A 13,535-nucleotide genomic window follows, 5' to 3' on the forward strand; every position below is an offset into this window, starting at 1 on the left:
GGAGGGAGGTTAGAAGTTATTTGTAATGCTTTACAGCTAATCTAAGTTACTGTGGGAATGGGGTTATGATTTGCATCAACTTTAGGCAAAACCATACCATGAATAATACACAGAGCTTGCATAATTTTTAAAATTTTAGATTAAGGCATGTACAACTTCTGTTTAACCAGTTTGCAACATCCCCTTGAAGCAGATCTATGCAAAACATCACAGGAAAGGATGCAGGAAATAAATCAGTTTTTAGGTGAAAACCACTTCAAAAGCTCAGGGTGAGAAACAGAAATTTATATCTAGCAGTTCTAGTATGGAGAAATGGTAAGTTCTTTTTGAAAAATGACTCCAATGTGCATTAAGGTGAGTGAAACAAACTGAGTGGTTTCAATGAAGTTAGTAAAAGCAACGTGGTGGAGGATATGTTGAATTGTATGAATTGTATGTATTATATATTGTACACGGACTATACATGAGTCACCTTTATTTCCTGAATTATGCTTGGAATCTGGACTCTGCACATGAACAGCACATAAGAGCAGTTGCTCTGAAATATTTTTAGAAATTATTACAGTTATATTAGCTTACACTGAGGAGGGTCATTTTCTCAGAGGCATGACTTCATTTTGGTACTGGTCTTCATTTTTTTAAACATACTGTAAGTGGTTTCTTAGCTTGCTGTGTTGAAGTTAACAGAGGTCTGGAATATTGTATCCAGCTCTGCTGGTACAGACCTACTGTCAGTCTTGGACTTCCAGCAAGAATAATAGCTAATTTAAATGTTACACCTAGCACTTCAGTAATGAAACTGAGGATTCACTATCTAAATCACATGAGCATCACATGAGCTTTGAAAGTTAATTTTATGCAACAATTCTGAACTGCTGTCAGGTGAAATTAATAATTTGTGTACGGCTACGTAGTTCTCCCAAAGACTGTCTTATTCAAGCACTCAGAATGCTGAGGCTGTTTTATGTACTATAATAAAGCTGATTTTATGCCTGATGCAAACAGATAATAAGCTGGATTTTCTTGTGATGATGTTAGTCCAGTCTGTGATTCTGAATTGTAGTCAAGGAAAAAGAGAAAGTTACAAACCATCCTATTGTCATAATAGAGTGTTATCAATAGTTGTTATAGATGCTTTGCTTCATTTTCTCTGCACAATATTAAGGATTAAATAATTAAATACCTAGTAGAATCTGAAATTTGAATTGTTTAATAGCACCAAATTAAAAAAAGTACAACCCTTTCCAACATGACAAACCTTAGAAAAGATGTCAACTTTTTAATAATATTTTTACATACAATATTTGCAGCAATAGCTTTTCCTTGAACAGTTACACAGATTGTTCACCTCAATATCTTATACAAATTTCAGAAACTGATAAGAACTGAAGAAATTATAAGAAAAAGATATAAGCCCAGGAACACACATGAAAGTAGTACTGTAGACAATCCACACTTCCAACTCACTTCCAAGCCATAGTTTAATTTTAATTAGTAGACATTTATTTTGTTTACTTTTCAGTTGAATTCTAGTGCCCATCCCCACATTAAAACAGAACACAAATGGAAATTATGTCTAGCTTTAGGAAGTCTTCCAAATGCAAATGGAAGCATTGAACCCAGGCTTGGTGATATTTAATTTATTAAAAAATTAGGTATGTATATTTAATATAATGACATGGTTGAATTGGATAATGTTTTTGAAGATTAGCAAATACAGACAACTAATCTAAAGGAAGAAGTACAAATATTTAAATGGATTTTTTTTATTTTGTGTCAGTAGTTTCCTGGTTGCTATTTTAAATCAAGTGCACTTGCCCAATGGTTTTCATTGTGTATAATGGCTGAAGTGCCAGTTTGGCTTCAGGTTTTACTGACAAAAATTAGCAAGCAAAAATCCTGACTAGTTTGCAACTGAAAATCATTCCTTACTACTATAAATTATGCCTGATGAGGGATTTTTGTAAACATTTCCACCTTTGCAGTTCATCTTGTGGGTTAAATTCTGCCTTCAAATGCAAATGTCTATGATTGCAGGCAGTGTTTGCATGGTGCAGGGTAGGTCAGGGCTGAGAATGCTGGCATGCATATTGACTGTGCTGCTGTGCTGCTGTGCTGCTTTATGTTCCTGGGCACTTCTGCCACTGGCCTGTAAAGCAGTGAATTGTCAATTTAAAGAGAATTTGCAAGGCTGTGTTTTCTGTGTTTTCCTTAATTAATTGTTGTGCTTAGGAGGAGACAAATATAAAGGTCCCAGGTATTCACATTTCCTGAAACAGATCTTTCAATGTAGGTAATATTCTTTAAAGAAAGGTCACAAAAGTATGTCAGTCCTATTTTTGTATTATTTTCTTTTTATCACAACAAAATGATGTTTGAAAGCACTTTAAAGGGGAGAGACAGTGTTAGATTGGAAATTCATTTAATAATAAATAATTTTCTGAGAATAGAACGTCAGTGTTTTTGAAAATATAAGTTTTACTCAGCTTTTGAACTAAAAGTAATCAAGCCTATTAATAATATAATTTTTGTAAGTAATTTAAGAGCAAGTTTTTAGCTTCTTCCATTTTCATAAACCTAATTTAGCCTATATGAAAGAGCTGTAAAGTGAATTGAAGTGTAAGTCTCTAAACACACCTATTTCAGTTAAAGAGAAAGACATTTTGGGGCATGCAGTTTCTCATGAAACATAATTTATAGAAAGGATTATTATGAGCATATTTCTGATTCCTGCTCAGTACTTCACTGAATTCTATATAGTATTACTAAAGGCTGAATTACTGATCACAAAGATGTCCTTGTATCAGCAAAGGTTTTTTGGTAAATGGGAATCAATACATTTTATTACTTGGTTGTAAAAACATTTACTTATTTATTTGTGGTTTTCTGTGCAGAAAGGACGTGTTCTAATGTATTTATCTGTTTTCTATTTTTAAGATGCTGCTTTTTTTTAGGGAAAGGGTTTTTTTTTATTTAGGGGCAGTGGGTTAAAATTATTCTGAAAATACTTGAAGGCTGGAAGCTGCTATCATTATCTGAAATTTTCAGCTCAATTATTCAGCTCCTGAACCACTTGATAGTTTCAAACAGAAACCTTTCTGGTCCATTATCTTTTGATGTGTAACTAAAGTCTCTGTCATTTAACATCTCAGGTCTTGAATCGATTCTACCTATCTGTGATGTCATTGAGCAGAGAGTGTTTTCATTTCCTCATACACACCTGCACACCCACTCTTTATAAGGCTGTCTTGTCTCTTGGGATGGAGGCAGGACCCAGGCTTTGCTCTTGCAAGTTTTTAGCAATGTAGTGTTAAGAACAGGAACCATAGCATTGCTAAATGTACTTCACAATTCCCTTTGTGCCTCAATATCTTGGAGAAGGATGGAGTTCATTGGCAATGATGAGGGGCTGCACAGGATAGGGATAATTTGCCATGCCACCTGTATTAGGCAGTGGAGTTGTCTACGGGGCAAAATCTGTGTGTAGCTGGGGGGCTCCTGAATCTTTCTGTGTATAGGTCCATGAGGTGGTCAGCTGGGACCCCAAGGATTTGCTTTGTTGCTGATGCAACAAGGACAAGATTTTATTTGTGTAGAAACATTAGATCTTTCTGTGACTTCTGTGACTTATGTGTTTCCTTATCAGCTTCACTGGGCAGGTGCTCTTTCTTTGGGTCTATAGAATGCTTGCAAAACAATTTTAGTCCTATTTATGCCATAACCAACATCTGAAGCTGGCAGCAGTCCAGTTACAACATACAAATTTGGTGTATTTCCATTCTAGTCACTATAGGATGCCTCAAGGTGTAGTTGGAGCTTGAATATTAAGATGTGCTTACAATTTTATTGTAGAGTAGTGGGCAAATTCTGCCAAAAACTTGCCATGGAACATTTCTTTTTCAGTGTGCGATTCATATTATTCATCTTATTGCAGTTAAACTGTATATCTTCAAAGTTTTTTCATGGTAGTATCTATACTGTGGTTGGGGATATACTTAGGGTACAAAGAGTCTTCAGGAATGGGACAGAGTCATTGGTTTAAGCCATACTGAATACTCAAAATGGTACTGAAGAAATTCAGCAAATCTGAATTGGGCCTTTACCTCTTTGCTTTATGAATAATTCTTGGCTAGGTTGTAAGCAATCTTCTTATATTAATCTAAGTTCTCTGATTTATTCCTAACTTGTAGCAATCCAGAGGCATTTGCTTCAATTTTTTAAAATATTCTCAATTGTTGTCCCTTTTTTAAAAAAATTATATGTTGAATATATCTTCACAAAAGGCAAAGTATTCATATTCTTATGTAATATGGCAAGGTCTGTATTTTCTGCTCTAGTCAATCTTTAGATGAAGAATCAAATCTACCAGAATCCTTTCTGGAATTCTTTGGTTTGTGCCTGTTCAGGTTTTGATTTTTTGTTTTGTTGCTCACTAACTGAGAAGGTGTCACTTATGAAGTTGTCATTTTTGCTTGGCCAGAGTGACCATGAAGCAATTGAGTTTAAAATTTCTGTTGTCAGGAGCAAAACTTTAACCCTGGGCATGGGAAGAGCAGACTGCAGGCTTCTTAGGGAACAAGTTAGTGAGGTCCTGTAGGAAATGCTTTTGAAGGTGCTGGGATACATCAGTGCTGGTCACTTTTTAAGCATCTCCTCTGAAGGGCACAGGAGCAGCAGATCCCAAATGTCACCTGTTAAGCAGGCAAAGTGAAAGGCTGGCTTGGCTGAACAAGGATCTTCTTTTGGTGATAAAGTAAAAAAGGAAGGTGTAAGCCCAGTGGAAGCAAGGTCAGGTGACATGGAAAGTATACAGAGATGCTGCTCATCACTGTAGGGAGAAAATTTGTGTGGCAAAGCTCAACTGGAGTTGAAGCTGGCCAGAACTGCGAGGAACAAAAACTAAAAAAAAGGAGTTTTAAAAAAATACATTAATAGCCAAAGGCAGTGTAGAAATTACATTGGTCAGTTGCAGAATGAGGATGATAACCTCATGAACAGGGACACAAACAAGCCAGAGTTGTTAAATGCTTTATTTGCCTCTGTCTTCAGCACTGATGATGGGCTCTGGGAGTCCCAGTGTCCTGAGATGGGGGGCTGTGGGTGCGACATTTATAAAACTTCATCTGACCCTGAAGTTGTGTGGAATCTGCTGCTCCAGTTGGATCTCTACAAATCTATGGGGTTTGATGGGATTAATCTGAGAATACTAAAATACTCAGTACTGTCTGCTGTCATTGTGAGGTCTCTCTCAATGATTTTTGAGTGATCTCGGGAATCTGAAGAGTTCCTAGTTGACTGAAATGTGTCAAATCCTTCTTGAAATCCTTCAAGAAGGATGAAAAGGAGGAGCCTGGAAGCTGTGGGCCTATCAGTCTCACTCCAGTGACTGGTAAAATTATGGAGAAGATTATTCTGGGAATTATTGAAAAACACTACAGGGTTATGCAGTCACCAGTCGTAGCCAACATGGCTTTGAAAGCAAAACCTAATTGTCTGTTGAACCTGGTTTCCTTTCATGACCAGGTAACCCACCCAGCTGACCAAGGGAAGACAGTAAAGTTTTTGATACTGTCTCTCACAGGATCCTTCTGGACCTAATGTGCAGCCCACATCTGGATAAACACATCATGGGATGGGTGAGCAGCTGGGTCATGGGTCAGGCACGAAGGGTTACAGTGCATGGGGTGACATCAGACTGGGAACCTGTCACTGGAGGGGCTCCACAGGGCTCCATCCTCGGCCCTCTGCTCTTTAACATCTTCATAAATGACCTGGACACAGAACTGGAAGGGATACTGAGCAAGTTCACAGATGATACAAAACTGGGAGGAGCTGTTGACTCCCTCGAGGGCAGGGAGAGGCCCTGCAGAGAGACCTCCACAGATCAGGGGTCTGGGCAATCACCAGCCATATGAAGTTCCACATGTGATGTAATACCTGCTTCAGCGGAGGAAATTAATGACTTGTATGCCCAGTTTCACAGCCTGGACCGGTTCTGAATTTGCAACTACAGGTATGTCTTTTCAGTAGCTGCTGTGTCATTCAGCACAGTACTGTGACTTACCAACTTGAAGCCAGTATTGTACAATCTGTCACTAGTTGAGCTCTCTTGCTCTTCCTTCCCATCTCTCCTTCTCCCTGCATACAAACTAATTTTGAAGCTGAGATGTACTTTCCTAACACACTAAAGAAAAATAGTTAATTTTGATGCAAGCTCTCATAAGTGGTGATTTTTAGAGAGATTATAAAAGTTTTTTTCTAGAGGACTGGATGCAGCATCTTGGAATGGCTCACAAGAATGAACTTCCCAAAGCTCCATTCACAGGTTTTGGACCAAAATCTCGTATCCTGATGATGATCTGTAATTATTTTATGAATACACTGGTCATTGAGATATTTACTCTGTGAATATTACAGTTAACAAAGAACTATGTCATTAATTTGAGTCTACTGAAAGTAGATGTCGATTAATTCACTGTCCAGAAGGACAGGCATCAGGGAGTAGTTGTTCTGTGCTGATTCCATCTCTGCAATGCCAAAAGGCACTACATGTTTTCTAAGCAACTGGGAACTGAAAGAGCAAGTTGCAGCTACTTCCCAAAGCTCTGAGAGAGAGGGGGAAGAATTTCCTGCCAGAATGTAAAGGCATTGCATATCTGGGCCATTGGTGGAGCCTTGACAAAGTACAAGCTAGCTGTGGACCAGAATCTGCCATTTAAAATAATTTAATGCCTGGTTTAACATGTTGGAAACCCATAAGCAGTAGCAACCAGTAAGCAAATAAAATGGTTCAGCATCAGCCACTGCTTTCAAAACACTGAAGAATTAATTTGGAAAAAATCACAAAATAAATGTAGGATTTTTTGCATGTAGTAGGTTTTCTTTTGTGTTTGCACTGCTGGGCAGATACTGCTGTCATTTTACAACACATTACAGTACTATAGTCAAAATATAAAACTTCAGCCTACTCTTACTGGCAGTCACCTTCACTTTTGCTTTCTTACTCCTATATATTTTGTGCTTCCTTTATAAAGTCTCCTTTTACTAATTTGTAATTATTTTTACTTATAAATCTTACTTGGAGAAAATGGAAAGTAGGAAAGAGGAAAATGACTGAATTAGAGCAAGAAAAGTAAGAAATGAAGGAGAATGTAGAAAGTGATGCTGTGGTCAGAAACTGGATTTGAAAAGAAAAGCACCTATTTCTAAAGCTTTAAATAAGCATAATAGATGGTAAGTTGCAACTTTTTATTGTTTTCTTGTTTAACTTCTGCCAATTAATTCAGAATCTTTTCAAAGGTCATAATTATCTTTTAATAGCTGGACTGATGAGTCAAAGTTTTTTGTTCCCTTGTTGGATAATAAGTGCTTCATACAATGAAGAATTTTATCATTCTTAAAGTATGAGACAATATATTTCTGCATTTAAATATAAAATCATTAAAGTTGAAAAAGGCCTCTAAGATCATCAAGTCCAGCCATAAAACTAACACTGCCAAGTTCACCACTAAATCATGTCCCTAAGCAGCATGTCTATATGTCTTTTAAAATACCTCAAAAACTGGTGTTCTCAACCATGTACCTGGGGAGCCTGTTTCATAGTGAATAATTTTTTCTAATATCCAATATGAAGTAGCCTTTTAATGTTGATTAGTGGTACATGAATAAAAGTTGCACCTGCAAGCTGTGAAAATGTCTGGCTAAAATTCAGCTCATATCTTTAGGCCATTTTTCAGAAGTCCACTTTCCCAGAGTCAACTTAACTCCTCCTTCTTGTGTGAATGGCACCTCCCATTTTTTTGCAGAGGGGTGATAGAAAGAGCCATTTCTACCCCGGACAAATCTACTGGCATGCAGGTCAAGTCTCTGTATTAGTCTCAATAGAAACAAAAAATAAAATGCAGCATATGGGAAACCACAGACATGACCAGCTGAACTATAGCCAAATTGCATTGCTAGCAAAAGACAGCATCTGCTGTGTAATTTTTGTCAAAAAACAGTACTAATCTCATTGGATCAGTATTTCACATGAGCTGATTTTCTCCTTTTGCCTAGCTCAATATGCATGGTTAATACTGTTTGCTAGGCAAGATATGTATTACTAAGATTAAGTGAAAGGCCTTGGTATGGTGACCAAATCTGTGGTGAAGATGGTACATGGCAGCTCTGGAGTTGTAACACAGTGGTGCATAAAACCAGTATTCAGGGCATTTCAATATTGTAGTGAAACTACAGTACCGAAATTCAGTACTGCACAATTAAGCACTGTAGCCAGCTGCAAAGTAATTTGAATCAAGTGATTTATTTTGAAATGTGATAAGAAGAAGAAAATGATTTGAATGTGGAATGTCAGTGTTGTGGTTTTGGCTGAGGTAGAGTTAATTACTTCTCAGTAGCTGGTACAATGCTGTTTGGGACTCAGTAAGTGAATAATGTTGACAATTAATGCTACTACACTGGGAGGAGCTGTTGACACCCTCAAAGGCAGAAAGTCCCTGCAGTGAGACCTCAGCAAACCAGAGATTGGCAGTCACCAAGTGTATGAAATATAACAAAGATGTGCCAGATCCTGCACCTGGGATGGGCCAACCCTGGATGTATGGACAGACTGGGAAATGAGATGCTGTAAGCAGTGCCATGGAAAGGCACCTGGGGGTCCTGGCAAGCTGAACATGGGTCAGCAGTGCCCTGGCAGCCAGGAGGGCCAACCCTGTCCTGGGGTGCATCAGGCACAGCATCACCAGCCAGGCAAGGGAGGGAATTCTTCTGCTCTGCTCTGAGCTGGGGCGGCCTCACCTCCAGTGCTGGGGGCTGGTTTGGGCTACAGCATATGAGACAGACATTAAACTGTTAGAGAGCATCCAAGGGAGACATATGAAGATGGTGAATGACCTTGAGGGGAAGATGTATGAGAAGTAGCTGAGATCACTTAGTCTGTTCAACCTGGAGAAGAGGAGACTGAGGGGAGAGTTCATTGCAGTCTACCTCTTCCTCATGAGGGGAAAAAGAGGGGCAGACACTGTGCTCCTGTGCTTAACTACCATCTGAGTAAAGATTTTCTTTCTAACATCTAAGATAAAACTATCAGCTTAAAAACATTGCCCATTGTCCTGTCACTACATGCCCTCTCCCTTCTTTTTATAAGCCCCCTAAGGTACTGATAGGCCTCAATGAGGTCTTCCTGAAGCCTTCTCTTCTCCAGGATAAACAACCCCAATTCTCTCAGTTTATCTTTGCAGGAGAGGTGCTCCAGCCCTCTGATCATCTTCATTGCCCTTTGGACTTGCTCCACTGGTCGATGTCCTTCCTGTGCTGGGAGCCCAGAGCTGGATGCAGGGTTCCAGGTGGGCTCTCCCCAGAGCAGAGCAGAGAGGCAGAATCCCCTCCCTCCCCTGCTGCCCACCCTGCTTTGGATGCAGCCCAGGACACGTTTGGCTTTCTGGGCTGGGAGTGCCCATGGCTGGGTCATTCCAGCCTCTCACCCACCAGCACCCCCAAGTCCTTCTGGGCAGGGCTGCTCTCCATCTGTTCATCCCCCAGCCTGAGCTGGTACTGTGGTTGCCCTGACCCAGGTGCAGCACCTTGTACTTGATCTTGTTAAACCTCATGGGATTTCCATGAACCCAATTCTTGAGCTTGTTCAGTTCCTCCTGGATGGCATCCTATCCTGTGGGTGTGTAAGCTGCATCAGTCAGCTTGGTGTCATCTGCAGACTTGCTGAGGCTGCACTCAATCTCACTGTCTGTGTCATTGACAAAGACATTAAAGAGCAGCAGTCAGATCCCTGATGGACAACACTTGTCCCTGACCTACAGCTGGGTGTAGAGCCATTGACCACAACTCTCTGCCAGTGTCCACCCAGTCAATTATTTATTCACTGAATACTTCATCCATCAAATCCATGTCTCTCCATTTTGGAGATGAGGATGTCATGTGGGACCATGCTGAAGGCCTTACAGAACACTAGGCAGATCATATTTCTCAGTCTTCCTGTGCTGATTGTTGCTGCCATGTCATAGAATGCCACCTTACTGGTCAGGCACAATTTGCCCTTAGTAAAACCATATGGCAGCTTTGGATCACCTCCTTGCCTTTTATGTGCCTTAGCAAATCTTCAGGAAGGATCTGCTTCATGGTCTTCCCAGGAACAGAGATGAGGCTCCTGGGCTGTACTTCCCTAGATCTTCCTTTTAAAAATGGGGGTGATGTTTCCCTTCCTCTCTATGAAAACAAAACATAATTTTTTTCAGATGAACTACATATAAAGGCTTAAGGGACAAAGAAACAATGAAGTATCAGCTCTATATTTTGATGAGTCCTTGATTAATATAACTCATTTTAATTCACAAGTTTAACATTCCTGAACCTATTGCTGTGCACCAGCAGCAGCTCACTGCAAGCAATGGTTCAACTTCTGAGCCAACTGGTAAAATGTCTTTGAAGACATATACTGCATCAAAACCACTAATCTGCATCAACCAATAACAGGATTAAAAATACATCAAAACAGAAACTCAAAATATAATTAGGCTAAAGATATAATGAGGCTCCTCCCCCATACTCCCAGTTATAGTCTCAGGAGCTATCATAAATACTTGTATGCAAAAAAAGCTCTTTGTACATATGGATGCAGGAAATATTTCTCCCTCACAAACACGTTGTGAAGCCCACATGTATACAGACCCTAAGGCATAAACAAATCATCTGAGAAGCATGGTCACATCAGAGTTCCCCTGACTCGCACATTTAAGAACTGACAGAGGCAAGAGGATGAATGATTGTAGAACATTCCTCCCACAAACACTAAAAATAGTTTTCAAAATACTGGATGGAGTCTAGCCAAGAAAATGAGAAAATCTGTTTTAAGATAGAAGAGCTTTGTTTCTGTCAATGGTGATTTTGAGAACAATATTTACATGAAGCAGAACACCTCTTAAATTTTGAGGTAGTGTAGTTAGTTAATACAAGATACATCCAAAACATGTAGTAATTTTGATTACAGGAAAAATAATATCTACCACATTAAAAGAGTTTTGTATGTAGCACCTTCAGCAACTTTTATTAAATATCACCACAACAGGATTATAGAAAAACAGAATTTTCAGTACACCAAACATTCCTCTTGTATTACACTTCCAAGGGCTAGCAATATATGGTGATACCACTACAATAGTTCTCACAATCAACCTCACTTACATTGTTTTTTTCCTCTTACCCTCCCCCTTTTCCTTTCTAATGGAAGCAATTAGAAGTTAGCTTTCCTAGGAACAGCAATTAAGGGATACGCAACAGAGCTAAAAAAAAATATCTCACAAATTCCACTCATAATCACCATTGTATTGGTATTAACAGATATCACAGTAACCTCATATCTTAAAATATTAAGTACTTCAAAGGTCAACAGTCCAATGATGTTCCAACAAGACAAGGGTAACAAATGCAGACACATTTCCATATTATATTGTGAACTTCTGAATTTTAGAGATCTGATCCTAACATCTAATACTTATTATTTGAAATTTAATATACTGGATAGATTAGAACTCCAACTTTAGAATAATTTTAAATATCTATAATTAGGAACATGCTGATATCATAAAATATTATCATTTAGTCTGGATTGACCTTACTTCTCCCTTCTCTTTTTGCCTCATCCTAGCATCAAGCACTACAGAAAAACCTTTTTGCAAGTTTTTAAAATGTTAATTCTTTTCAGATGCTAATTCTTACTACAGAACATTTTTATAATGGGCTAAGAATAGGCAGAAGTCTTGTTCCCAGTTAGCCCTCCCAGCAGAAGGTCTTAATCGGATTCCTCAAACTATGATGTCCTACTGCAGCTGTTCATGGAGATGACCACTGCATCTGTTCACTGTTCACTGTTCACTGCATGTCCATGGAGAATTTGCTGCTTTTGCGTGGTCTGCCTGCCAGCTTGTCATCTGGCTATGCAAGCAACATAATTGCCCCAGGAAATGGGGACTGTGCCTGCTTGCAGGAGCAGCTCCTCAGCAGGAATGCTTTCACTGTGACACCAGTGCTATCAGCACACATATTGAATACTGCTGAACAGGATTCCTAGATGAGCTTCAAATACCATGGCCTGACATCCTCTTTCCTTAGGACAGCTTCTCCTCATTGGGCTGAACCATCAGTCAGACCAGTAGCTCAATCTAGATGCTGTGGTGTAGATTTTAGTTTAGTAGAGAATAAGCCTTCTCACAAGGTTCAGTTCTTGGCATTGCTTTGTTAAATAGCTTTCTTTGATGTCAGCAGAGGTTCCTCTCTCTGGAAGAAATTTCCAGATTTAAAATTGTGCCTGCTCCTCCTCTCTACACATATGCCCACATGCACACACACACACACACACACACACACACACACACTTGCTCTTTCTGAACCTCCCCTTCATCTTTGGCATGTATTAAATACAACAAAGAAAATGGAAAACAGGTTGAAATATGAGACTAACAGTGTAATGTACATTTTACTGTAATACTTGGAGTTGTAAAGATGTAAAACATTAAAACTGTAAGGCTTTATACCTAGGATTGTTCTAAAAGGTGCTGGACTGTTTGGTGTCAGCATTTTTATCTCCAGCATGTCTGGACTTTGAGATTTTAAGTCTAGAAACCAGTTTGGAACACCTAAAATCCCTAAAGATTTTTATATAATCCTGGAATTTTAGGTTGACAATTATTCTTAGCACTATCCACTAGGCAATAGACTTTGCAACATAAGATTTCTTATTTTCAGTTATACTTTCTTTTCCTCCTACCCTCACATTATTTCCTATGTCTGTTCTTGCAGAATTAATGGAACTAAAGCAAATGTGCATTCCAACTGGAAATTTATAATCACAGCTTTCAAATGACATGCTGTGTTAATCTCCACTCATTCTCGCTTCAGATCCTAATATCAGCTAGAACTATGTTGAAATTACAAAGATGAGACATGAAATAGTAGTACTTCAGTACTACTTCAGTAGTCAGTAGTACTACTGACCAATTTTGAGAAAAGAGGAGTTTCCAGTGGGTTTATAAGTGATTTTCTGATGTTTTGATTATTGAACTCTTCTCCCACATCTTCTCAGGAACAGTGGACGTCACAGTGCAATGCCATTTCTCAGAAAATATGCAATAACCCCTTGAGACCATGATAATTTAGCAGCAATGTTTCCTGATTTTCCAGTTAAGAGGAAGGTGTAATGGGAAAATACTGGAGCTAAGAAGGATGATAACGAACCTGGTTTTTGCTAACATTTTCTGTTAGCAGCTGCACCTTCTCCTTCTCTTAGGAGCAAAAGCTACACTAGCAGTAGCAGCAAGGGTTCTACATTTGGCATATATTAAAGTAGCACAATGCAGTGCCAAGTAAAGAAACATCAGCAACTTGGAATGGGACTCTTCTGGCAGAAATCAAATGATTGCTTGGATGAAATTCAAGTTTCTGCTACTGGCTTAAAATTGGATATACTGCTCATCTATCTAAGAAAATTCAAGTACCAGCAAATACTGAACTAAACAAAAGGTGCT

At 38.9% G+C, this 13,535-nt stretch overlaps 1 protein-coding gene across 2 annotated transcripts in view; it reads left to right on the forward strand.

Annotated features, from left to right (window-relative positions):
* FRMD3 (FERM domain containing 3) overlaps nt 1–13,535 on the forward strand; it is a 124,409-nt gene that overhangs the window by 20,961 nt on the left and 89,913 nt on the right. The window contains exon 1 of one of the 2 annotated variants that reach the window (XM_054004482.1): nt 5,358–5,636. The exons of the other annotated variant lie outside the window; for it this stretch is intronic. Within the exon in view, the coding sequence (XP_053860457.1) occupies nt 5,598–5,636 (39 nt within the window). The 5' untranslated portion in view covers nt 5,358–5,597. Of the gene's footprint in view, nt 1–5,357; nt 5,637–13,535 lie in introns of those variants that run through there. 2 annotated transcript variants of the gene reach the window in all.

Source organism: Vidua macroura, chromosome Z (assembly GCF_024509145.1).
Source record: "Vidua macroura isolate BioBank_ID:100142 chromosome Z, ASM2450914v1, whole genome shotgun sequence".
NCBI classification, from domain to species: domain Eukaryota; kingdom Metazoa; phylum Chordata; class Aves; order Passeriformes; family Viduidae; genus Vidua; species Vidua macroura.